Genomic DNA, 26,268 nt, shown 5'->3' with positions numbered 1-26,268 from the left:
ATGTGGTTTAGAGAAAGTAGTGGCAGGAGTATGGTACAAGCAGTGTAATCTTCGGCAAGAATTATACACAAGTGAAGTACACATCTGCCCCAAGGAAATACTCGAAGCCTAACTCAGTGCGCTACACAGCCTGTCGCATGGCGAGTGAAAACTCAGAACCTGGACAGCTTCGGTTCAAAGCACAAATTCTGCAACATGCACACCACTGTACATCTATCACTGTACCAAATCAGGTGCGAACACACTACAGACGAAAGCTGAGACGTTTCCCGTTTTGAAAAATAGCACAGAACTTCCTTCATCCGACACGTTCAGAGGCAGGGACTTAGAGGTCATCTAGAGTCAGTTGTAACAAATGACTGTTCAGTCTCCATTTAAATGCGCCCAGCACTAGGGGATGCATTAATTCCCAGTGTGAGCAGTTACTATTTTGAACAGGTTTAATTTGGGAGGAGATGTTTCTCACACTGAGTCAAACTCTGGCTCCGTGTGAGCCTCGCTTATTATTCCTGGTTCTGGCCGCAAAGGTCACACAGAACGAGTCTAACTTGTCCTCTTTGAAAACTTTCAAAAATATTTAAGGGCATTTTTCTCTCCCCCCGCCCCCATCACCACCAGTATTTCTTTTTCTCTAAGACTTCATGAGTTTCTTTTCGGTGAAATTATTTTTCAGCGACAGGGGACTTCACGGGTTTCTGCAGCCGTCCCTCAGACAGAGCCCTGGACAGCCTCCTCGCTCGGGTTTCCTGCGGACGGGCTGCAGGTCCCTGCGGTCCTTACAGGGCGGTGACTGAAACCTCTGAGCCCCTTTCTCCCTACAGACCGCACAGCTACGGCTCGGCGCACTCGTGCTTGTCTGGGACCTACACGAAGGATTACATTCTTCTCGCTACTGCATTTGTCTTCTGGTGAACCATTCCAGTAATGTGTTCCCCACTCTTCCTGGTTCCCCAGTACTGAACGACTCCTAAGTACACTATCTGTATCTCCCTAGGTACACTGTCTACATCGTCTCATGAAGCACTGTAAAAATGCCGAACAAGACGGAGTGAGGAAAGGACCTGTCACTAGAGACCTTCCCCCACTCTGACAGTTATTTATTAATCAGCACCTTATTGAGGCTTTATTAAAAGCACAGGCAGACTCAGCTGGATTCATCTAGCTCTATCACTTAAGAACTTGGTGCCCTTGGATGAGTTTAACTTCTCCAAGCTTCAGTTTCCTCACCTGTCAATCAGAGATAATGCTAGAACCTACATGACAGGATTAAATGAGATATGGCTGTACCTTAGCCATTAATAAATAAATACTTAGGTCCTTAATAACAGTTCATTATTAATATTATCACTTACAAATTAGCTCATATTTCTGTTGTTTCCAGAAGTAATTTTATCAAAAAAGAGTATGAGAAAAATCCAGTATCATTCTGAACTCTATATACAGCATGCCAGGCCAACGATCTTTAGAATTCTGCACAGCCTCACTGGCTGTGACCCTCAGGATCTGCTCCCCCACTCCCCCCATCTTCCAGAGCATCCACATTCACGCCGTCCATCTCTGGCTGGATCCTGTGGTGCCTACCCATTTCCTTGTTCGTCTCTGTTTATCAGCCACCCTGCTCCCTTCACATGCCTAACACGCAACTACAGACCCACTCTCCTCCTCGCCAGGGGGCTGCTGCCGTGAACTCCCTCACGTGTCTGTTCTTCATCCCGAATGCTCCTCACATGTTGCACGTGTCTTTTCATTTCCTGTCAGGGAGGGTTTCCAATGAACATGTTTCCTTTTTCTGTTCCAGAGCGGAACACCTTTGTCTGAGTCTTTAATCCCATTTCCTCGAAGCTAGAAGCAGGTTTGTGGCTTGTTTTTGTGCAGCCTGTGAGCTAAGAATGGCTTTTACATTTTTAAAGAATTATTTTTTAAAAATTCAACAAAGAAGAATGTGTGACAGAGACTGTCTGTGGCCTGCAAAATTTAAGATATTTACCACCTGGCCTTTTTTTTTTTTTTCCCAGAAAAAACTTGCCGTCCTCTGCTTTGGAATCCTGCACCATCAATTCCCTATGACCCCAACTTCTGATTGGGAAATCCAGGATCTCCTCTCTGGGTGTCCTGGCCCCTGAGCACCTGAAAGTCCCTCCTCAAATGTGAGCCAGCCAGAAAATTCTGCCGCTCACCCTTATTGTTGTGCTGTGTTTCTGGCTCGTTCTCTCTGCGGCCCACTCATTAACTGTGGCTACTGCCCTAGGCACTCGGTCATATTTGCTTCCTCTCTCCTTCCACCGGTATCTCTCTATTAACCTGTGACTCAAACGGGGAAAGCCGGGTATGTTGTGCCTCCTTCCGTATTCCCTGTTTCTGTAGAGGACTCCCTACCTCCCTGGTCTTCAGGGAAGAAAGCTGTGCGTCATCCCTGCTCTCCAGTTCTGCCTCAGCCTTCAGCCCTAAGTGCGGCTGGTTCCTTTCTGTCCCTTTAGGCCCTAGCGTAAAGGACACTTAGCTGTTCAGGATCTGGCCACATCCTAAATCAGCAGCTTCTTTCTCTTCCCTACCCATAAGCACAACTCTAATCCTGTCTAGTTCATTGCCACTCAGGCTTAGGACCAGGGCTGTAATGCTCTCTTCCACCTCCAGCCCTGTCCCGGCCCCACCCCTTCAAGATTTTAACAACACTCCTCCTCAAAAGATCTCCCCAACAGCCCCCTACTGTTTGCCCCCATCGATTCCCCAAGCAGCACTCTTCTATCAACTGACTTACCCTGACTGACTGAGATCCCCTTTCTCCTCTCTGCGCCTAGACTACGCTGCACAATTTGGACTCTACCACTTTCTACCAGAGGACACTTGGGCCAGTTCACTCGCCTGTTTAGACCAAGGCAGGAGCAGGAAGGGGTCTTGGAGTAAGGGCCCTGCTCTGGCCCTCCTTTTAGACCACAACCCAGGTACCCAAGACTGAAATTCCAAGCCCAAGACCCCCCACCAGCTTCCAGGGTCTGCATGGCCCCTGTGGTGGGGCCACCTCTCCATCAGGGCGGTGGCCTAAGGGTGGCCCTTTGTGGAAGTGTGGGACGGAGCCATGCGTGAGAAGGGGCAGAGACAGCACAAGCTGGGACTGCTAGGAAGTCTGAGAATTCTGAATTTGAACCTGGCCTTTCAGATTGTTATAAAAGTATACAGAGATGGGCAATAGTAGGTTTACAGTTGTAACACAAATAAACAATCCAATAATTAAAGAATAATACTACAAGGATAAACAATGTTTCACATACTCACAACTGTAAACCTACTTTTGCCCACCCTGTATTTGTCAAGACAAGAAAACAGAGTAGACATTATCAGTTCATTAGTCTCATTTATAACATTAAAATATCCACACTATGGTAGGTGGGCCTCCATTTGTACTCCTGCTGTGGACCCTGCAAAAGTTAGGGATAGACCTGTCTTCACATATAAAATCAGGACAATACCGGTGAGGCTGTGAGGATTAAATATCTATGTAATGCGACATAGATATAGTAACTCAACAACTAATGTTTTCTTCTCTTATCACAGTGTGTTGTAACCATTTTTTGTTTTTCTCTCTCCCAATAGAATAAACCCGGAGTACAGAAACTGTGCCTTATTTATCTCTATTCCCGGAGATTAGCACAGTACCCAGAATTTAATAGGTACTTGTTAAGTGTTGGTGGGATAAAGATATGAAACCCCAGAGAATCTACCTCCACCATTTTTCAACCATTCCTTTCCTTCCTACTGCCAGGGCCTGAATTCAGGCTCGGATGAACTGTCACCTATGGTCCTGCTAAATGATGTCCCTTCCCCCGAACTCTCAGCCCTCCAACCAGCTTTTGTATGGTTCAGGTTGTCTTCCCCGAATGCTGGAGAGACCGTGGAAAAGGCCTCTACATCACACCCATGGAGGGCTTTCCACCGACCACTTCTTCATCCACTAAATATTTGCTGAGCTCCAACTCATCCAATTAACGGATGTTTAAAAACCTACTATGTAGCCCCTGGAGATATTAAATATATTTCACCTATATTTATGGAATTTACATGTTAACCTTATGATATAGGCTAAGTGTCTACAGACTAAAATTCAAAAACTTTAATCTGGTTTTAATCATTCACGATGACAACTGAGACACATCCCCCACCCCCACTTTTACTGACATACAATATTAGTTCAGGTGTTCAACGTAATGATTTGGTGTTTTTAGACATTGTGAAATGATCGCCACAGTGAGTGCAGTTACCATCTATCACCACAGAAAGGAAAGAGAATACTGGTAACTCTAGATGCTGCATGCTGCATCGCTGTGACTTCTCTTAAAAGTAGAAGTTAGTCCCTCCTGATTCCCATCGCCCGTTTGCCTGCGCCACCTGCCTGCCTCCCCTTTGTCACACATACCCACTGTGTATAGCCACAGGTTATTTATCACCCCAGAACTCATCGTGCATTTTCATACTTCGGTAGTTTTCAATTTGGTAATACTATACCCTACCATGCTTTTGTTTCCTACTCAGCCTATCGAAACCTTACTAATGTCAGGTACTAGCTCAGGGAAACATATCCTGATCACTTAGTCATAATTAAATGCTTACTCTTCTACGTTCTCACAGCATTTTGCTCCTATTTCCATCACTATAATTTCATTATATTTTATATTACAACTAGCTGTTTAACAGATTGCTCCAGAGGACAGGAAGTATGTTTTATTCACCTTTGTACGCATTGCACGATGCCATGAACACAACTGATGACAAGTACACGTTTGCCGAGTGGACGAATGGTGGGTGGGATGGGCGATGTGTGATGGACAGAGATGCAGCAGGACGAGCGCCAGTGTCTCATCCCCAGATCAGGACTGCACGGTGAGCTTACCGCAAACCAGCTGTGTTACCGTAGGAAAGTCACTGGCCCTCCCGGGGCCAGTGAGACTGTCTCTGCAACATTATCTAACTAGGATTCTGTGTTTAACAATTACAACTAAAGTGAATGCAAACAAAATTGCAAGAGCTGAAGAAAACGGGACGTATGATGATTTTTCCAATGCTTAAGATTCCTTATCAACTTAAAGGTCTTTCCTTTCTAGAAACTAAAAGAATTCAAAACTACACTAGATTCATATTAAGGGTCAATATTCCTAGTGACACTTCAGCGACCAGCTCTAGTCCTGCAGGGCTTAGGAGGAGGCCCCAAAATTGCACCACTTCTTGAAGCCCCTCTCTGTTTACGTCTCCGGCTGCGTTGCTTTTTCCTCCTGTGAACACCCACCTGTCTCTGCCCGTCCTCTCTGCTGCTTCATTTATTTCCTTTAATGACTATAAACTTTTAACAAATAAAAATCTGTCTTTCCTAACTTTCTACAATAATCATGTTGACATGTGAAAGAAAAACTAAGTATGAGAAACATAATTTAAAAAGTAGAAGGCATATTTTGACATCTTGCAGAAATTTAAGTATATATTATATCTTTCTAAATACTAAGTCTCAAAGCAGACTGCTATTATACAAAACTATAATCAGACTGCAAAAACATTTTTTGTTTTGCTGTTCAGTTACTGCAGAAACATTTGCACAAGCAAATGTTTAGTAAAAAGTAAAAGCACAAGTAAAAGATTAAGGTAGTCAGAAATGAGTATCTTATTATTATGATTTTCATGCTCTACAAATATTTATTAAGAGTCTACTAAGTGTAAGAATGCCTTAGTCAGGACCAGGCACTTTTAATTAGGAAGCTCACAGTAAGTGAAAGAGTGAACTGCCAAGCAGTGAGAAAGGATGCGTGTACTGAGATGACTCACAGTTAATCACACTTTCACTCCGTTTCCCCAAGTTCTGAACTCTGTAGCTGCTCTCTAAGCAGCCAAGGCATAAGCTATACGAGGCAAGGGCTATGATTCATACTCTGCATTATCTTTACTATGCAGCACAGTATCTTCTGCATGTGAGATGCTCAATATATGTTGTTAATGAGCAATTATAAATATAATCAAGGCTTATAAATAAAATATTAAAGTATAAAAATCATTTATGAATAAGTAATCACCTCATAGGATAGGAAGCTCTGAAAAACGCAGTGCTGACATATAAGTGGCCGACGTAGTCACACAGACACTGAATTTGAATTCCGTGTGACTCTGGGCAAACTACTGGCACTCCCAGTCTCCATTTTTATTTCTGAAAACTGCAAGCAACAAGACCACCTCCACTGGGCTGCACAATGCACCAATGAGTTCATGTATCCAAAGGGCACCGGGATCAGGATACTATTTATTAAAGAGCAGGTGCTTCCATAACTGTGGCTGTTTCAGGCTCTCAGAAGGGGGACTGCCACATTTCAGTATCAGCTTAAACCAAACAAAATCTTTTTTTTGTCAGTGTTAGATAAGGATTCACTTCAGCTTAATCAAGATTAGCCGGGGCTTAAGACTCCAAGAAAAGGTACACAGTTTACTCGGTGGAAGACAGGCAAATTCAAAATTCTGGCAAACAAAAGTAGGAGGCGTAAGAGGCACTGAAGAATCCATTAACACTCTAGGGCATATACCACCTAGAACAAGTCTTTGATCTTAGAGGCGGTCATGTTCTTGGCCAGTTCTTTAAAATCCTTTCCTTTGGCTCTCATCACTTCGGTTTTTCAAGGGTCGAATTTCACCCTCCTGGCCGTCTTCCAAGAGTGCTACTTCTGGCAGCCTTCAGGACACTTGGGACACTGTCTCTTATTTGGCCCAAGAGTTCTACAAGTCTGCTGTGAGTGATTATTTTAAGATCCTAGCCTCCCCTTATCAATTTGAAGAAAGTCTAAAATATTAAGTGCCTAAAATATTAACTGTATTCAATGGGAATAACTTCATAGAGTAATGATTTAATGAGTCTTTGACAAAGCTCAGAATGATGATTATTGTCAACAAAAATAAATCTTGAACTGGATGAGATATAAATAGGAAATGTGACTCAGAAAATACATCAAATATCAACATGCTTTGTACTTACTAAATATTTTCCCTTCCTTTCCTGTCTCTATTAATATTTAACATTTACAGTTGTACCATAACTCTTACTTCTGATTCACTTTAACATCACTCCAGCTGAAAGCAAATTTTTACACTTTTTCATTTGAGATTACTTAGTACAGTTTATTTAATTCGTTTGTTGAAATAATCATTTCCTCTGTTTATTCTCATTCCACATGAGCCTACTGGTCAGGAAGAATAGGAATTAGGACAATGGATAAATTATTTTCTAAGTATTTCCGTTATCTTTCTAAATTAGAACTTCGGAATATGACTTTGTCACTTTCTAGTAGCTAAAATTTCCCAAAACATCAGAACATATCCATATGAAACTCCAGAAAAAGAACTAAGTGATGAGGACATAGCTAATCTATCAGATGCACAGTTCAAAGCACTGGTAATCAGGATGCTCACAGAAATGATTGAGTATGGAAGCAAAACAGAGGAAGAAGTGAAGGCTATGCAAAGTGAAATAAAGAAAAATATACAGGGAACCAATAGTGAAGGGAAGGAGACTGGGACTCAAAAACAAAAGGAAGAAATAAACATTCAACCGGAACAGAATTAAGAAAAAACAAGAATTCAAAAAAAATTGAGAAGGGCATAGGAACCTCTGAGACAACTTTAAATGTTCCAACATCCAAATCATAGAGATGCCAGAAGGAGAAGAGGAACAGCAAGAAATTTAAAACTTGTTTGAACAAATAATGAAGGAAACTTCCCTACTCTGATAAAGGAAATACACTTCTAGGAAGTCCAGGAAGCTCAGAGAGTCCCAAAGAAGTTGGACCTAAGGCGGAACATACCAAGACACGTCATAATTACATTGCCCAAGATTAAAGATAAGAACAGAATCTTAAAAGCAGCAAGAGAAAAGGAGACAGTTACCTACAAAGAAGTTCCCATAAGACTATCAGTTGATTTCTCAAAAGAAACCTTGCAGGCAAGAAGGGACTGGAAAGAAGTATTGAAGTCATGAAAGGCAAGGAAGGATCTACATCCAAGATTGCTCCATCCAGCAAAGCTTTCACTTAGAATGGAAGAGCAGATAAAGTGCTTCCCAGATAAGGTCAAGTTAAAGGAGTTCATCATCACCAAGCCCTTATTATATGAAATATTAAGGAGACTTATCTAAGAAAAAGACCAAAACTATGAGCAGTAAAATGACAACAAACTCAACTATCAACAACCAAACTTAAAAAACAAAAGCAAACAACTAGAACAGGAACAGAATCACAGAAATGGAGATCACATGGAGGGTCATCAGGGGCGAGGGGTGGGGGAAGAGTGGGGGGAAAGGTATAGAGAATAAAAAGCATAAATGGCAGGTACAAAATAGACAGGTAGAGGTTAAGACTAGTATAGGAAATGGTGAACCAAAGAACTTATATGTATGATCCACTGACATGCACTAATGGGGGGGAGGATTGCTAGTGGAAGGGGGTTGCAGGACAGAGGGGGATAGAGGGGGAAAAATGGGACAATTGAAATAGCATACTCAATAAAATATACTTAAAAATATCCATTATTGTACATTGAAATCTGAGATAGAAAATTAAAAAATAAATATCAATCTAAAGTCATACTTTAAATAAAATTTTAATTAGGTTTTCAATTTATGTGTAAAGTTACACATCAAATGAATTTTAGATTATGAGATGTTTTGAATTTATTTATTTAATACGGATTTCAAAGTACATTGCTATTCATCAACTTGATGCCTGAAGGCAGATGTAAAATGACCTATTTTCGTTATTTCTTGCAAGAGCCTTTCCTAACCTCCTTGTGAGGAACCTGTCCCATGCACTGTAGGATGTTCGGCAGCACCACCGAGATGCTGACCAGCAGTAACCTCTCCCCCTGTTTGTGATAGTGAAAGCATCTTCAGACACCGCCAGCTGTCCTCTGAGGGTGGGGGGTGGAGACAGATTTGCCCTTGGTTAGGGACCACTCCCTGCTCTAGAGTCCTAAAACTCCTCTACTTAATGTTCACTGGTAATTAATGACCTCCTCTTGTCCTGCAAGAAACAAATGGTATCAGCAAACTGTGATACTTGTTTAAGTCTCAGTCAGACTACGTGTAAGTCTTGTGTCTTTGTTTCTGTTTTTGTCTTCTGTTTTCTTCCACATTCATTCCCTCATCCGTGGGGTAATCTTTACTAGTCCGTGGCTTTATGCCATGTGTGATTCCAAGTACTAGATACGTGTGTTGGTCATCCGCCTTTTAGGGTCCTTGTTCTCGTGCAGCTTATAGGAGAGTGACGAGGAGGCCCCTGTGCAGGCCACCTTGTCTAAAACACCCATGCCCTCCCGCCCCCGCACCCTATCTATAATCAGTTTCTTTTCCCTTTTCTTGTTCACTTCACCACTCCCTGAAGTTGTTTTCACCAGCTTTTGTTTACTTGTTTTTCACACGTCTCCCTGGCTGGCATCAGCTCCTTAACAGCATGTGCTTTTATGTGGATCGCTCCCCAAGAAGAGGGCGCCAGAGCAGGGCTAAGTCACTGTTTGTTAAATGGATAAATAAGAGACAAGCAATGCCTGTTGAACAAAGAATTAGAAACAAGAAAAGCGTATAAAGTTCCTGTGAGGAATCTCCCTCAGCTCAGAAATTTTGCTCACGAGTTGTCTGATGAACCTACCGGAGCAAACCTGTCTGCGGACAGGGTCCTGGACGAGGTGAGACGCTAACGTCTGACACACCATGGCCTGTCACATCCACCCTAGACAGGGGGTCACAGGTGGCGGCTGAGCGAGCAAACCTCTGCCCCCTTGGATGCACCTGTCTGGCCAGGGACAGGAGGGAGTCAGTGTGCGGCCGGCAAACCTCTCTTTGTGGCCACCGAGCCCAGGAAAGCTAGACCAGTTTGGTGGCGGTGGTGCGAGAGGCACCCTGGAGACTTCAAAGTAACCCTGACTTGGGCAGGGGCTAAAAAACAGGGTGAGTGATACAGAAATGTTGCTGAGTATTGCCTTGAGCAAAAAACAGAGGGATAGCAGACCGAGCAGCGGGCTCTGTCTCCTCCTGTGCTACTGCTGCAGCCTCAGGGCCCAGAGCAGGGAGCCCTCCCCAGTCCTGGCGAGGGTCTAAACCAACCGGACAGAAGGAATAACTCTGAAGAATTAAGTTTATGAACAGCTGTGGGGTTACCCCACTAGGCATTTAACCATTTTTACTCTGGGTGAAAATCTTTCTAGAACCCATTGTATATATTTTTTACTTTTTCAATGTGTTAACCACTTTCTTTTCTTCTAGAAGACACTATGATAAACTCAGTAATGTTTGCTGAGGCAACAGGGCATGATGACGGCGAGCCTCGCTTCTGAAGGCACAGAGCCTGGGTCAGAGCCTGGCGCGGCCGCGGACGAGCTGGGCAAGTTAACGTTCTGGGCCTCAGGGTCTTTATCCATACACAGGGGTAACAGATAATATTAGTAGCTCCCTCAGAGGCTTCTTATCAGGATTAGATGAATTAATAAGTGTATGTAGCAAGCAGCTTGGTGTATAGTAGTCTTGAAAAATGTTAGCTACTGCTGCAGTGACTACTATTATTACTATTACAACAACATTTTTTCTTGGTACCTTGTGCCCGGTCTAAGTGTCTTGCATTATTATAATACACCACAGCCCAGGGATTCTGGTTTAAAGGCACAGGGTTACTGGCTCTCACGTACGCCAGTCCTGGACAGACTTGCAGAGCGCTCTGACATGCTGTTGTATGGTTTTTCTATTCTCCTCTGTAAGGTCTCTGATTTTTCACTTCTCCTGTTGTCAGTCGTTTTTCCTGTCCCTGTTAGTCTCCTCCCATGCTCCCGTGTTTATACAGGGCATAAAACAGTCAGCCCAGCCTGTCAGACACGTGTGTTAGTAGGAGCTAGTATGTTCTAAGCCAGGTTGAAAAAGCTCTCCTATGAACACAGAGACGGAACCTGATTCCACAGACATCCCTTTCGGCTCTCCAGAGGTATTTCATTCCCTGATTCACAGATCAGCATAAGTAGTTATCTGAAAATTGAGTTTCTGGGGACAGATATAACTATGGCTATACATACATGTTAAAATTAAAAAGCCTCTAATTAGTTTAAATAAACAATCATTGAACTCCTTCTAGAGATGGATGCTGGGGGAACAAAAATGAACGATACGGTCCTGAACCTCGAGAACCTTGCAGTCTAGACAGGGAGACGAAGCATCTGTAAACCCCGTCCAGCTCACGCAGAGACCCAGCACTTTCACACCGGGGCTCTCTCTGGGGACCCAGAGAAGGGGCCCCCCACGAACCTGGGGTGCAGGCCAGGCTTCCTGAGGGGGTGGTGCCTGGACAGAGATGGATGGCCCAGTGACAGAGGGCCAAACGGGCCAGTCCAAGCTGGAACCACAGAGGTAATGGAAGCAGTCTAGTGCTTTTGTGAGAGTAGGTGGGTGTGTGCGAGTAATTAATAGTTTGATATTAATGTGATAAAAAATATGTCCTCATGTGCCATACCAAGAGGTCTGGACATTACTTAACAGGAGATGAGGAGCCATTAAGATATTTTTAAGGAAAAAATAGGAATTTTCATATTTCCCTTTTACATGTCTAACTCAGACAGCATGGTGAAAGGTAGAGCAAAGCTAGAGAAGACTGGAAGAAGAGAGACCAATTAAGTGTCTTAGCAATGACTAAGCAGCAGAGGTAGGAAAGCCGCAGTGAGGACAGCGCAGCAGTTGGGATGAGGAAGAGAGCATCCCGCGTGTGTTCTGAAGGTGGAACTGGGCACTGCCAGAGGCTGTGAGACGAGAAGAGTCCATGATGGAAAGGAATCAAGGATGACGGCCAGGTTTTAGGTCTTGAATTACTGGTTACATGAGAGAACAGTTAGCTAAAAGAGAAACAGTGGGGTTTCTTGTTAGTTTTAAAATTTAATTTAGTTTTTTCTCTCTTTGAATAGTGGTCATAAGATCAACTAATGAGTTTAGGTTGAGACATGTTAAGTTTGTATTGTATAAACTTTAGAGTAATTAACAAATAGAGCAGATAGAGCAGTTAAAAAGCCCAGGAAAACACGCGGACAGGAGAGCCGCAGGGCAAGGGCAGGGTGGGAACCTGGAGAACGCTGGCGCTGACGGAGGGGCGCAGGAGGACGGCCGGGGGAGGACCTGGGACACCACACTGAGGAGCACTGAGTTTCTGACGGACTGGGCAACACAGACGCTCGATACAACTGCAACTGCTGTGTTTTCTGAGTACTCACTACGTACACATCAGGCACTGTGCTGTCTTATACACTGTACCTCAACTAATCTATAATCCATATGCGATCGATGACAAATCTGAAGATCAGCAAAGTCATGAAACTTACCCAAGGTCACAGGGTGCGCTGGCAGAACTGGGATCAGAACCCAGGTCTGATGGCTTACAAAGCCCATGTTCTTAACTTCAGAGTAAAAGAACTTCTTCAGGGTGCAACTTAACGTTGTAACAAGGACTTCTACACTCGGCTTTACAACAAGTATAAGTTAAAAACCATCTAATACTCTCAAAGGATTATTTAATACTTAAGAAGGTCATTATACATTTGATCACTTTGCATAATGAAAATAGATTATTTCAGTGATATATTCTTTAACAATCTTTTTATTTCATAAACACTACACTCACCAAATTGTAGAACAACAAAATACAACATAAGATAATCCACTCCTTTGAGCTCTGCTCCAGGGAAGCCAGCAGAAAGGTCCTAAATGGACTAGCGCTCTTCAGAGAGAAACTGAGTGCCCTGCGCCCAGACACCTGTCCGCTTATTTTTCCCACAAATGTTACTATCGGTCTCACGGAAAACCAGAGAGGCTATGCACAGTTTAGCACAAACCTAGCACATGAAAAAGTTAATTAAAATAGGTATTCTGCAGAAGATTTATTTCAGATAATAAATTACTATCTTTTTTAAAGATAGAGAATAAGAAAATTATTCCTATTATTAGGGTTGTAATTTTCCTATTTCCCACTAGAGGAAGTAACAGCATTGCTCTTACCATTTGGTGGATAAAAGACAGCATATTCTTCTATTCCTAGTTTTCCTATAAGAGAAAGCCAAAGAGGGTTTCAGTGTGATTAAATAGACAAAGCCTGAAAAATTAACTTATTTTATAAATGTACTAATAATTAATGGAATTTTTAAAAACAACAATAGTAAAACCTCATTTCATTTTATTGTATGGAATTAATTTGAAAATATGCTAGCCAATCTCTTTATTTTACTTTTATTTTTGATTTTAGAGAGAAGGGAAGGGAGGGAGAAAGACAGGGAGAGAAACATTGATGTGAGAGAAATATTTAACAGCTGCCTTCCTAACCTACCCTGACTGGGACTCGAACCAGCAAACATGCAAATGGCAGGACAAGGCCCAACCAAGTGAGCCATACCAGCCAGAGCCAAACTTTTGATGTTAGTAAATCTTTTATTCAATTGAAATCAATAGTATAAACTTAAGTACAAGGTAAGCAATACAAAATAATTAAAAGAACAAATGCTTTTAAGCTTCCTGAGAAGCATCTATTTATAAGCTTAGAATTGTCTTGCTAACTATCAACAATTCTAATGTGTTCATTAAAGCAAGTCCTCAGCTTTGTAATGCCTCATTAGTTTACATTTTTATAGAAAGTGCTGAAAAGTTACAAATTAAATGTCTTTAACTACTTGGTGGTGGTAATATTTTCTGAATCCCAAAACAGTTTATATGTTTCAAGAATGAGGCTAAATATTTCAATCAGAATTGTCTCAAAAAATTAAAGTATATTCCTCACATTTAAATGTTTGAAAGAGTTTTTCAAAATAGCTTTTCCTCAAAACTTTTAAGGCTCTGAGTTTTTTCCCACATTCCACTTAATATCTCCAGGAAGTTTTTATTTTTATATTGATAGTTTTTCTAATGCCTTTTGTCTATTAAAAAGTCACATGCAATTTTGCCCTGAGTTTTAAGGCAATATTTTTAGTTAAATTAAAAAAATGTGTTATTTTTTTCTGGGGGTGGTGGCAGAGAAGAGAGGAAGAATAAGAACCATGATATTTAAGTTAAGATGGAGACAACAGAACTGATTTTTTTGTGTGTTGGAGAAGAATGGAAGAATGAAAAATAGAGAGAGAGAGAGATGCAGGTGGGTACTTGATACTGAGCTAGAGGTCAAGCAGCAAGTAGAATAAATATATAAGACCTGGTCCCTTCACCACCATGTGGCTTACAATCCAGACTAAAACATGAAACATTTAGGACATAGTTGCTAAATTTTCTGGCACAGGCTTGAAGGGTCTTAGAGGTTCAGAGGAGAGGGAAATTGATGATGGACTGATGGACTCGGTGAGAGATGGGCTAGTCCTTGAGGACCGAAGGTTTTGGGGGAGGAGGCCAGATGACTATGGGGCATTTCGGAGTAATGCAGAAAGTGAAGTTAGTGAGGTTAAGACAGGAGCAACTGATGGACGGCCTTAAATCCTGGCTGAGTCTAGAGGTGATTCCATTAGACAATTAAGCTGTACAACCAGGCTTGTAGCAGATGGTGTTGAAGAATCAAACAAGAGGCTCAATTTAGAAGCAATGGTACAGAAAGAGCCCCCAAGCTGGGGGAGGGAGGGGCGGAGCCTGATCCCAGCACCAGGTGATGTGGGCTCGTCCTCGGGCCTGGCAGGAGGAACCAGGCAGGCAGTCTGAACTAGGAGATATAGGAGAAACTCTTTCCTTACGGGAACAGCAGAGGGTTAGCTTTTAGTGCTGGGTGATGGGAAAGGGTTCCAGCTGAAATTAGTTCAGTTGCCAGGGGATGGGCAGGGTATTGAAATAGTGATATATCGTAGGCAGCTAGTGATAAAGAGGAGAAGAAAGCACTAAAATAGGAATTAGAGAGAGCTATTAGCAAATAAATTATACCAAAATTTTAAGTGTTGTAGATTGAGAGAAGAAATACAGAATGTAAAAAAAATTAGAAAAAGCAAACCATGATAAACTCATAAAAGGGAAAATAAGTCAACAGATAAGAAAAACAGCAACAGAGCAAACAGTCTTGGTATGATAGTCTAAGTGTTAAAAATACTTCCTTTATGTTACTAAAATTTTACCTCGTATGTATGATTTCGGTGGTGAAGCACTGTTGTATGCAAAGTGACCCAACACAGATGTGTCCCGGGAAAAACAAAGTAAAACCTGGGTATAACATTGGAAAAAAAACAAACAATTAAGCACTGTTTAACTCATGGCTATTTCCTGCTTGGGATGCACTGACCGAGGCTCTGGCAAGTTCAGTACTGTGCCTCTCAGTGGGAAGAGCGCCCTCTATGGGTACGCCTGTGTAAGTGTAACAGTGAATGTCAGGTGTGATGGCCAACGTTCATCTGAAGATTTCTTACTGTTAGCTACTGAAACCTTGAACAGCAGCAGAAAATGCAAGTTGCTAACCACCAGTTGGTTCTTTCATTGTGTTTTATAGGTGAGAGGAGAAAAACCTGGAAAAATTTTCATGGATGAGAATAAGTGGGGCCCTCGGGAACTACAGTGGCCTGGAGCAATTTGGTAAGTGCAGCAAACTGGAAGGAGGCTCATCGCTGGGAAGCAGCTGCAGGCAGTGAGGCATGGCAGGGTGGGAGGGAAGGCAGCTCAAGATACTGAGAAGGCACAGCAGCCATACTGCTGCAGCCACAGCAGAATGAGTGGAGCCCACTGATACAGGTTAGAAGCTGGTCATTCTACCAGCAGGTGGAATGTAGCCAGTCCACCTGAATCAAGGATGTCCATTAGGAGGGGCTGGATTGCTGACACCAGCCTGGAATTTTAGGGAGGGGGCCAATCCCTGGGAAGGCAAGTAGTGACAGGAAATCTGGGTCTTGCTATTGGGCCTGGGATTCAAAGGTGTTACTAGGAAAAGACGTTGGGAATGACTGGAAAAGGCAGAAGCCCAGTTAACAGAACAGGGACATAAAAGTCGGGGCTGGGCTGGCAGCCAGAGTGAATGAACAGGGGAACTGTGGGTCCAAGACACGAGTCCAGGGCCAATCTAGAAGGACAGGTATGAGGACCGCATGTCAGTCAGGCCTAAGGGTGGAATGTGTACCAACCACTGCCACTGATTTATTTGTATTGTATTTTAAAATTCTGTACCAAGCAATACATATTCATGATAAAAACTAGAAATACAGATCCTCAAAATAGGAAAAACACCAATAGTCCCACCAGTGTTAGTCTTTTGATGTATATATTCTTTCAGACTCTTCTTAGACACACACACGTAAATTTTTCAAACAAAATAAGATTATATGCATACTATTCTATAGTCCATTTTCTTTCAATATTATAAAATAAATATTTCCTACCCACACTTTTTAACATGCAGAATATTCCACTACATGGATGAACAATAGCTTATTAAACTTGTCTTTTTGTTGGTCATTTAATTATTTCCACTTTTCCGAAACTAGAAACAATATTGCAGTGAACTTCCTTATAGCCAACAGTTATGTACACCTTTAGTTAAATCCCTAAAACTGGACTACATGTCAAGTGATGGGCATTTTAAATCAAACTTTTTGATACGCATTGCCAAACTGCCCTCCAGAAGGGGTTTCTTGTATTTAAACATATCCAGCAGCAAGGTCGTACACAGTCTCTCCTATTCTCATCGAAGTGAGTTATCATCATCTTACAGGTTAAAATAATGGCCTCTTGCTCTAATTACTAATGAGGTTGAACACTCACTCATTTGCATTTCTTTTATTTTTCTGTTTATCATCGTAGCCTATTTTAAAAATGAATGTTTTGGTGTTCTGGGGAGCCAGGGGGGGCCAGCTGCTGCAGCCGTCCGCTGAGGGAAGCAGCGAGAAGGGCCGGAGAAGAGGCTGCACCAAGGAGAAAATGCCCGAGTTGCCACTGGAGTTTAGTCCACTGTCCAGCAGCTGCCACCGGCGAGGCCTACCCACCCGTTCCCCCGTTCCCCTGCCCCGGTCACGAGGCAGCCTGCTTTTGCAAAGTGGTACAACTGCAGGGGCGATGTCTCCATTGAATTTTGTGTTGAAGACAGTCAAGATGTTAAATTTTGAAAAATCCAAAGTTACATTCAGTTGTCTTAGAGGAAGTGATAATTTTAAACATTTAAATGAAATTGATCTTTTTCACTGTATTGATCCAATGATTCCAAGCATAAAAGAATGGACAGATCAGTTTTATGCTGTTTACAAAAAGGAGAATCTGTCTGGCCGGATTAACTATAATTAACTTATGGCCAAGATTAACTATAGAAAGGGCAAAACTTAATTGGCATTGCGTGGGTTTCAAAAAGTGCAAAGACTGGGAAGATGATTCAGATGAAGACATGTCTAATTTTATTGTTTCTCAGAGATGAGGAACACCACGGCGGTGATGAGGATGTAGATTTACCAGAAGTAGATGGAGCAGATAGTGACTCACAAGGCGGTGACGATAAAAAAATGCCAGGTCTGGAGTAAGGAATGTTGTCGTCACTGGATTTTGAAAAAGAAAATAACTTCTCTGCAAGATTTCATCACTGGATTTCTGAGTTGATTGCTCTAAAGGCAGATGCTGCATTTGCTTCTTTTAACCCGTTTTCCAACCTGTTTGTCTTCTTCAAGGCTTCACTAAAGCCGATAGGTCCCATTGTAGGGGGCACTTTTAGGTCAGCTAAGGCAATCACCTTATGCATGAGCATTTCCCAGACTTTCATGACGCTGCTGAGGTCCTAAGCAATTGATACGGAAGTTGTGATAAATAAAAACATTTTACCTAAGTCTCCTTCACTTCGTAACATAGATACTGACATGATAAGGGAGCTCTGGATAATGGAAAGATGGTTCCAGATTTTAGTATATGGGCTCAAACTGGCTGAAACAAATTGGTTGATACCCTAAACTGGTAATTTGTTCCTCTGGTATATTCTTCAGGATTGTCCCACTAAAGTTACATTTTTCAAAATATTTACTTCACATTACTGTACATAGTGATAACCTGTCAGTATTCCACATGTATCTCAGCTAAAACTAGTAAATGCCCTAACTTAGATGGCTTTGAAGCCTGTACATTTGGTATTGTTTGGCCCTTGAACTTTTGCATCTCTTAGCATAGAGGACAAAGAAAGGCTACACACTGTTGCTTAACAGTCTGTACATTTAGACCAAATTTGTATTTGCACTGTCAGTATGGCAAATGAGTAAAAAAAAATGTTAATACACAATTGGATTTTTTTCTTTCTTTTCTTTTTCTTTTTTTGTTTTTTTGATCCAGCTTGTACCAGGGCTGAAAACCTCAATTTATGTTCATGACAGTGGGGATTTTTTTAATGTCTATATTCTTTCTAATAAACTGTTGGAAGACTAAAAAAATAAATAAATAAAAATGAATGTTTGAAAATCTATTGATTTGTGTAAATTATTTGTATTTTAATGATTCTCATCTTTGGTCTAATTACATGTTACAAATAGCTTTGCTCAAATAATCTGTTAATTATTTTTGACAGAGATACTTTTAATGTTTATATGCTCAAATCTACCAATATTTTCTTTCATGTGTAAAAAGCTCCTCCCCACATTTATAATTTATAATACTCTCTATATATTCACCCAAATTATGAAAGTCATTGGTGCTGTTCCTCAGATACTTCTGGTTATTCCCCTTTGGGGACAAATGTCAGCTTATCTTTTCAGGCGTGCAAGTCCCCGTCTGAGTCTACTTCCCTGGGAACCTATCTCTCAACATAGTAAACGTTGAGGGAAATGGTCAAATTCTAAATACAATGTAAAGGTAGAACCTTTCTGAGTGGGAATCGAACTGACAACCCTTCAGTTTGTGGGATGACACCCAACCCACTGAGCCACACCAATCAGAGCTCTTAGGACATTCTTATCAAGAAAAATACACTTGTAAAATCTTTCCCTTTTCTGTCCTCCTAACCTCCAACCTATACAGCCTTCCTGTTTCTAATCTTAACTCCCAGTAACACCGTGCTTGGACCTACCCGAAGCCTGAAAAACCGCTCATTCTGGATTCTTCAGTCTCTCTCAGCCTGTGTATTTATCCAGTCACCAAAATCCTCCTGGTTCTACCTTTGATAGCTCTTTCCTTCCAACAAGTATGTATTGAACTCTTAGTATGTGGCATCCACTCTTCTAGGAACTTAAAATACGGCTATAAACAACAATAACAACAACAACAACAACAGAAAACCCAAGTCCCCATCTTCATAGTGATTATGTTTTTATGAAGGGATTCAGGAAAAACAACCAAAATATATATTACATGTCATCTGGTGTTACATGCTACGGAGAAAGATAATGCAGACAGGAAGGATAAGGCATGCATACACCACATGTACATATAGGCAGACGTCTGCTATATTAATTAGGGACCTGAGAGTGGTCAGGAAATGAGCTCAGCGTGATAAGGTTTTTCGCACAAGGACAGCTCCCTGGGAGCAGACAGGCAAGCCTGGAGTTGAAGGGAGAGGTCCAAAAAGAGATAGAGAAGTAAGAATTGTCAGTGCATAAATGGTATTTAGAGCCAGGAGAATAGGTGAGATCACTAAGGGCAAGAACACAAAAAACAGCAAAGGTCCAAGGACTTGTCCTTGGGGTGCACCAAGGCAAGACAGAGAGGTGAGGAGAAAGCAGCGAAGGTGACTGTGAATGAGAAGGAAACCAGAAACCGTGATGTCCTCGAAGCTGACTGAAGAAATCAAGGGGAATCAAGCAGAGAGAAGGACCAAATAGATCAAGTCAGATGAGAAGTGGGAACGGCCCACTGGATTCTGCAGTTTGAGGTCACTCAGGACCTTTGTCAGAGCAGTTGAGCCAAAAAGTCTGCTTTAAGAGAGAATAAGAGGATGGGATGGGAAACAATATCAATGGTTTTTAAAAGAGTTTTGCTGAATAAGGAAACAGGGTGGGGCAGTGGCTGGAAAGGACATACTATATGCAATACAGGATCAAGAAAATTTTTTGTTTCATTTTACTTAGCTTTGACTTTCAGATGAGAGGAGTAACAGCATGCCTATAGACTGAGAGGAGTAATCCAAGCAATGAAGAAATTGACAGTGGAAAAACTATGCTTGCACTGCCTTTGAGTTCCCAGGGCAGATGAGGGCCAAATGCAGGGACTGGCTCCATCATCAATGAAAGCAAGGGCAGTTCAAGCAAGGGCAGTTCATCTGTGGTAACACGGAAAGCTGAGTGTACGGTGCACATGCGCGTAGCTGAGGCGCACGTGGTGGTGCGAGTGTGAGGGGTCCCTATGCAGAGATTTATTTATTCATTTATTTTTCAAAAACAGGACTCAAAGTCATAAGCTGAGAGAGAAAAGACAACAGTTTGAGGAAAGAGGAGGTGCTAAAAGTCATCTAGGGGAATGAATGAAACTGGACTAGGAAATGCAGAATTGCAGGGCAGAACTAAGAACTCTTGAGGTTTGTGGTCATGAATTTAAAGTAAAGCTATAATTATTATGGTTGCATGTTTTTCTCCAGCCACTTGCAAATACATGCTACAGCCACAGAATTAGTGCAGAGTTGTACTTAAGCAAGGTTAAGGTTTTGTCTAGTAATCACTAGTAGAAAGTGGGAGAGGGGCAAGGCCGTTGAACAGGTACTTACGTGGAAGTGATCTAATGATAGACCATGTTATTGGTAAGTCTTTCACATTTGTTCTCTCTGGTTTATCCACACAACCTTGCTCTCCATCAAGGGCACAGTGACCCTAACCTGAACCGCTTAGCGGGCACTGCCATACTGAGCTAATCTCTCCACCTGTCACAGCACATACATGGCTCATGCATGGTTTTCGTTTTTCCCGTTCTCCTCCTAATTCCCTGCCTTCGAGAACCAGACATTTCTTACAACATTTCCATTCTGAAGCCCTCACTAAACTACACCACTCCCAGAATTTATTTCTCCTTTAACTATATTTGTGTGGAACATTACAAATTACAGAGCCATCAGGACAATTATCAAATTATAACTATGCATTTGCATTTCCCCTCATTTCCACTGAAATGTGAGCTTAATAACATCATCTTATGCAGCACCTACTACAGTGCCTTTATCAAAACAGACACTAATTTGACTAAACGGATACATGAATAAAAGATATGCGATTGCATCTGGGTCTTTCTTCGACTCCACTCAATGACACTAAACTAACTATAACTATGGCACGCTCTAGTGTGTCAGTACCGCTGCTAAGCACACGCCACCTAAGCCAAGTGTACGATACAGGATTTATCACACACCAGAAAGAGTGAATCCCCATGCTTTCCCTTCACTGTATCGGAATTCTTCCCCGGGAACATTTTACGAACTTTGGACAAGTTAGCTTATAGTTTGTCATGATGACATTAAATACTGGAACCTGAAAACGATACTCACACTATCCAGCTTTCTTCCATGGAGTAGGGGGAGCCTTCTGTTTGAACATATTTTAAAACTCTCACATAATTTAAGACTTTCAACACCCCCAAGTTTTTTTTAAGAATTTCACGCAAAATAAAAACTAGCTAAATTTTGGAATGATAAAAAGTTGACCCATTACTCAAAACACGACTTCTATAATATTCAATGTTGCTGCCAATAAAATTTAGGTAACTACCACGACTCGTTCAGGAGCAAACACGGGCCCAGCTTTTCCTTAAAGAGGGACTGCTGCGTTTTCCTCAGCTATGTGTGGGCACGGCACTGCCGCACGTCATCTAGTTGTGCAGCCTAGTCACAAACTAACAAATGGGTCAGACCCAGAACACGGCCAGAAACATGGAGGCCCTCCCTTATCACCAGCCCTCTCCCCACAGAGCAGCTACACTGCTAGGCCACTCAGCCAAAGGAAAGTCTGTAATTAATGATAAAAAGGCTTTGTTTGTCTTACACACACATGCACACACATGCACACATATGAGAATAAGTTTTTTTCTCAGAGACAAGTCGGCACCCAGCTACATATTATCTACGTAAGTAAATAAACTTAGATTTTTGTACTTCCCAGAGTTTATGTTTTTTTATCTCTGAAACATTTTTATCTCCATTTTCAGAGTATGTCTGCTTCTAGATATTAAACTATTGCAAAATAATGAAATTATTTTCTAAGATCTCCAGTGATTAAAACCCAACACAAACCAAATCATTCAGATTGTTTCCTAGAGAAACAAATCTATCAGATTATTAAAAATATATATCCAATTGCTTTAAATTACCTATTTCAATTAAAACTTAAGTGGCTTAGTGTTCTTTTTTCTAACTTTTAAAAAACTAAATTTATATAAAAGAATGGGATTTTACAGCTTTACTATTTTTTAAAGTAAAAAAATTAATTACATATTTGAAATTGTTGAAATTCTCTTCAAATGTTTCTAGGGTACTTTCAAATTTTACTTTATAGATAAATTTTATAAAGTCTTTGGACTTCAGTTATTGAAATGTATGATTAATTAAGCCTTCTTGAGAGATTCTTATTTAACTGTCTTTTTTCTTAAATAGATGCATTCCCCCAGAACTACTGCCAGAGAGAAACCTGATAATCCGGATGATCTTATTTACATCTAATCAAGTAAAAATGCTAAGTGGCATCTAGATATTTTCTCCGTGACATTTATATTGACATCACACAAAATCAAAGTATATGTGATCTTTAAAAAATCATCCAGGCAATTCTGTATGTATATGTTCTCTTTATGATAAGATATTTTTATTTCAGTAGACAACAAGAAGACCTCAGCGAGGACCCAACATCCACAGTATCAGGGCGTGAAACAGTCTAAGGGCAATCATGACATCCAGCAAATACCAAATCGTTTAATTATCTATGTAAGACCTTTAACAGAAAACTACTATGTAAAGTGCGTTCTCTAAACATCTTGCTACGGCTTAAACACGAACTCTACACCCAGTTTGAAATCTGTGCCTGCACATCTCCTGCTGTAGCGGACATGACCGAAAGGGACAGTCCAAACTCTCACTTGGGAGCACCTGTTCTGCACCCCAGTCACACACAAGAACAGAAGTTAACCTTATCCCAGACTTAGCCCATTTAATTTGAGAAAAAATAAACGTGGCTTGCATTTCAGGAGGATTCAGTTCATAATGTGAGAATGACTTCCCAAAGCATTGTGAGCCAGAGAACTTAAAACAAGAACATTATATATGTTAATTTTTTAACTTACCTGATATAAATAATCTTCAAAGACAAAGTAATAATCATCATTGCTTGCTGTCAACTTCACATCCTATAATTAAAAGTAGAGACTACTGAAAAGAACCTATATAAATATGTCTATACTACTAACACACAAATGCGATTCCTAGAATACTAAACTAGTTTCACTAATTTATTATAGTTATAAAATTCTCAATTATATTTTAATCGCTGCTCTAAATTTACTTGACTAATACAGTATGTGACACATCATTTTACATCAAATCGTTGGCACTTTTTTAGATTTGATTAGTAATACCTTAGTATTTATTTCAGTTTCTTCTGCTTTTAACCTAATACTTAGGTATCTTAAAACTGAAAAAGCAGATGTAATCATAACATCCACAAACAACCATAACAATCTGGCCCCAAATTACTGTTCCAGCCTCATCTTCCACTATACAGGTCCACCTTGTTGCCATACCCTCAAAACATCAAAAATCTTTCATGACTTTGTAATTATTCACTTACAAGTCATCACTTATTTCCAAACAAAAAATAAGAATGTTTATCTTTAAGAAGTGCAATCGCATCAGCAAAAAAACATACAGAGTAGAAATATGGGAACAATTTCAAACAAACCTTGAAGAAAACCCTGATAATATTGCTCAGTCTACAAAATTCAACTGTGCTGCTAGGCAAAGTAGCAAAAAAGGAGAAGATGAAATTGGATGACGCTGGAGATATCTGAATGTGTGTTAAGTCTGGCAAAACTTAGACACAGATCCAGAGAAAAGGAAGGGGCGGGTTTTCTACGCCAGAAACAACATGGGCAGAGGTGGAGACCATGCATTCTCAACGGGGATGACACTGCCTCTGAGAGGGTGACAACTGGTTCTTGGGAACCAAAACTTTTGCCTATTAGAATGATTTGTTTATCTCCAAGCTTATCCCTATCCAACAAAATCCTTTCTTTGGTATTTAATTTTTATATTAGAGAAAAATTAGTTACCTTCAGGGGGTAATAAAAAGGGCCGTGGCTGGTGTGGCTCAGTGGATTGAGTGCCGGCCTGCGAACCAAAGGGTCACTGATTCAATTCCCAAGGCACATGCCTGGGTTGCAGGCCAGGTCCTCGGTGTGGGGCACGTGAGAAGCAACCACATACTGACGTTTCTCTCCCTCCCTTCCCCTCTCTCTAAAAATAATAAATAAATAAAATCTTAAAAAATATATAGTCCAGAGAAAACCATTTAATAATTTAGCTTAGGGAGCGTTTGATGATATTCTATATTTAATATTGCCTGTTCCATTTATTCCTTTAACTACTAAAATAACTGACTTTTTTTTTCAGTTAAATTAAAAATGAGTCTTTGCCAAAGGGAGCTGTAATGAAACTTCAAATAATTTTTTAAAATGTTCATTCCCTCAAGGACTGACTTTAATAACGTTTGGGGTTGTTTCAACAAGACCCGCAGAGCTCAACTAACACGAATGAGGAACAATCAGAGACAGATTTCTTCCTAAAAAACTCATGTTGTGGGCAGTCCGGATTGACTCTATCAAAACTTGTATTTAATTCGGCAGACACAAACTGCTCACCTCCTTCTCACAGCAGATTTCCTTTACTGATTCAAACTGAAACGCGTATTGGCAGTAAGGAGAGCTCTCACGCTAGCACTCCGTGGTTTTCTGAGTTCCTCTTGTGAGTCTTCCCTCATCTGAATAGGAAAGGAGCTGCAGGTCTTTGAGCCAAAAGCTCTCTCACGCTGTGGCTCACATAACGGCCTGAGCACAACCACAGCCGTGAAGCTAATAGTTATACTGATGATCCAAATCTACGTAAAACCCTGTGAGAGTCAAAACTTTTCACCAAAAGCCCGTACGCTCTTCTTGCACTGACTGGTGTGGCTCAGTGGGTTGAGTGCTGTCCTACAAACCGAAAGGTCCTCGGTTCAACTCCCAGTCAGGGCACAGGCCTGGGTTGTGTGCCAGCCCCCTATCTGGGGGTGTGCGAGAGGCAGCCAATTGACGTTTCTCTCCCTCTCTTTCTTCTACCCTTCCCCTTACTCTAAAAACTAAATTTACAAGTTTTTAAAACAACAAAAAAAGACTGTATCCCCTTAACTCTCTTACTCTTTGCTTTCTGTACAGCATAGTTGTTGAAAGTGTGGTTGAGAAGTCACACTGTCTGGATTCGAATCTTGACTTTGCTGCTTAATATGTAAATTTAAACAAATTTCTTTAATCCTTCTTTACCTCAGTTCCCTCTTGTGTAAAATGCTAAAAGTAACAGTACTTCCTCTGTTGTCACAACACATGTCAACATGAGGCCAGTGAGTAAGGGAATGATGTCAGTATCAGGTGGGATTGTATCAGTTCATATGCAATTTTTCTTTAAAAAGGAGAGCCAAAACAGCAGGAATTATAAGAACAGAAAGAGCCTTCAGCTCAGCTGCTGCACGAGCACACTTCCCCTAACTGCATTTAAGAAAATTCAGAATGAATGACGGCACGGGGTGCCCCCTCTAGAAAGGCGCGCCCCAGCCTTGCACGTCTCCTCCCCTGCCCGCCTTAGCAGCAGCCCCAGGAGCTCAGCCGACCACCTCCACCTGCATTATTTTAGCACTTCTGTCTACTTTAGTGTTTTTGTACATTTTAACCGCTTCTGCAGGAACAGCCTGCCTGAGCTAACCAATTCATCCTCCAAGCTACCAATTATTGTCTTCGTTAGTGCTGACTACAAATTTCAAAAGCTACCCCCACCCTATTCTTCCTATATGCTCTATTATACCTAACGCATGATTTTGTAGAATGCAAGCTTTTCCCCCAGGAAAAATACATTTATCATTTATAGCCTAAATGCTGGTATCGGCTACTCTTAAGGCAGCTGTCAGGGTCAAATGGCACCCTGTGTAGCGCTGGCACACTGCATGGTGCACAGCGAGCGGCCGTCACACGCCAGTAGTCGTCATGTCTCCCAGACACGTCTTCAGGTCCTCAACGCATGATCTTCCCTTCCCCGTTTCTGAGACTTGCAATACCATACCCTTCTCCTCTATCATACAAGTTCTAAATTTAAAATCCAAGCATTTTAAATA

At 41.3% G+C, this 26,268-nt stretch overlaps 1 protein-coding gene and 1 pseudogene across 5 annotated transcripts in view; one reads left to right on the top strand and one right to left on the bottom strand.

Annotated features, from left to right (window-relative positions):
* TBC1D19 (TBC1 domain family member 19) overlaps positions 1 to 26,268 on the bottom strand; it is a 110,301-nt gene that overhangs the window by 16,619 nt on the left and 67,414 nt on the right. For all 5 annotated transcript variants that reach the window (XM_045834574.1, XM_045834575.1, XM_045834576.1 and 2 more), the window contains 3 exons: positions 23,198 to 23,260; positions 15,115 to 15,199; positions 13,037 to 13,081 (listed from right to left, as the gene is read on the bottom strand). In XM_045834574.1, coding sequence (XP_045690530.1) covers positions 13,037 to 13,081; positions 15,115 to 15,199; positions 23,198 to 23,260 — 193 coding nt within the window. The remainder of the gene's footprint in view (positions 1 to 13,036; positions 13,082 to 15,114; positions 15,200 to 23,197; positions 23,261 to 26,268) is intronic.
* LOC123815724 lies at positions 15,249 to 17,490 on the top strand (annotated as a pseudogene).

The sequence above is a fragment of the Phyllostomus hastatus genome, unplaced genomic scaffold (assembly GCF_019186645.2).
Source record: "Phyllostomus hastatus isolate PE091 unplaced genomic scaffold, TTU_PhHast_1.1 phas_contig_196, whole genome shotgun sequence".
In the NCBI taxonomy this organism is placed as follows: domain Eukaryota; kingdom Metazoa; phylum Chordata; class Mammalia; order Chiroptera; family Phyllostomidae; genus Phyllostomus; species Phyllostomus hastatus.
Note: the sequence above shows the minus strand (reverse complement) of the source record. Positions and strands in the feature narration are given on the sequence as shown.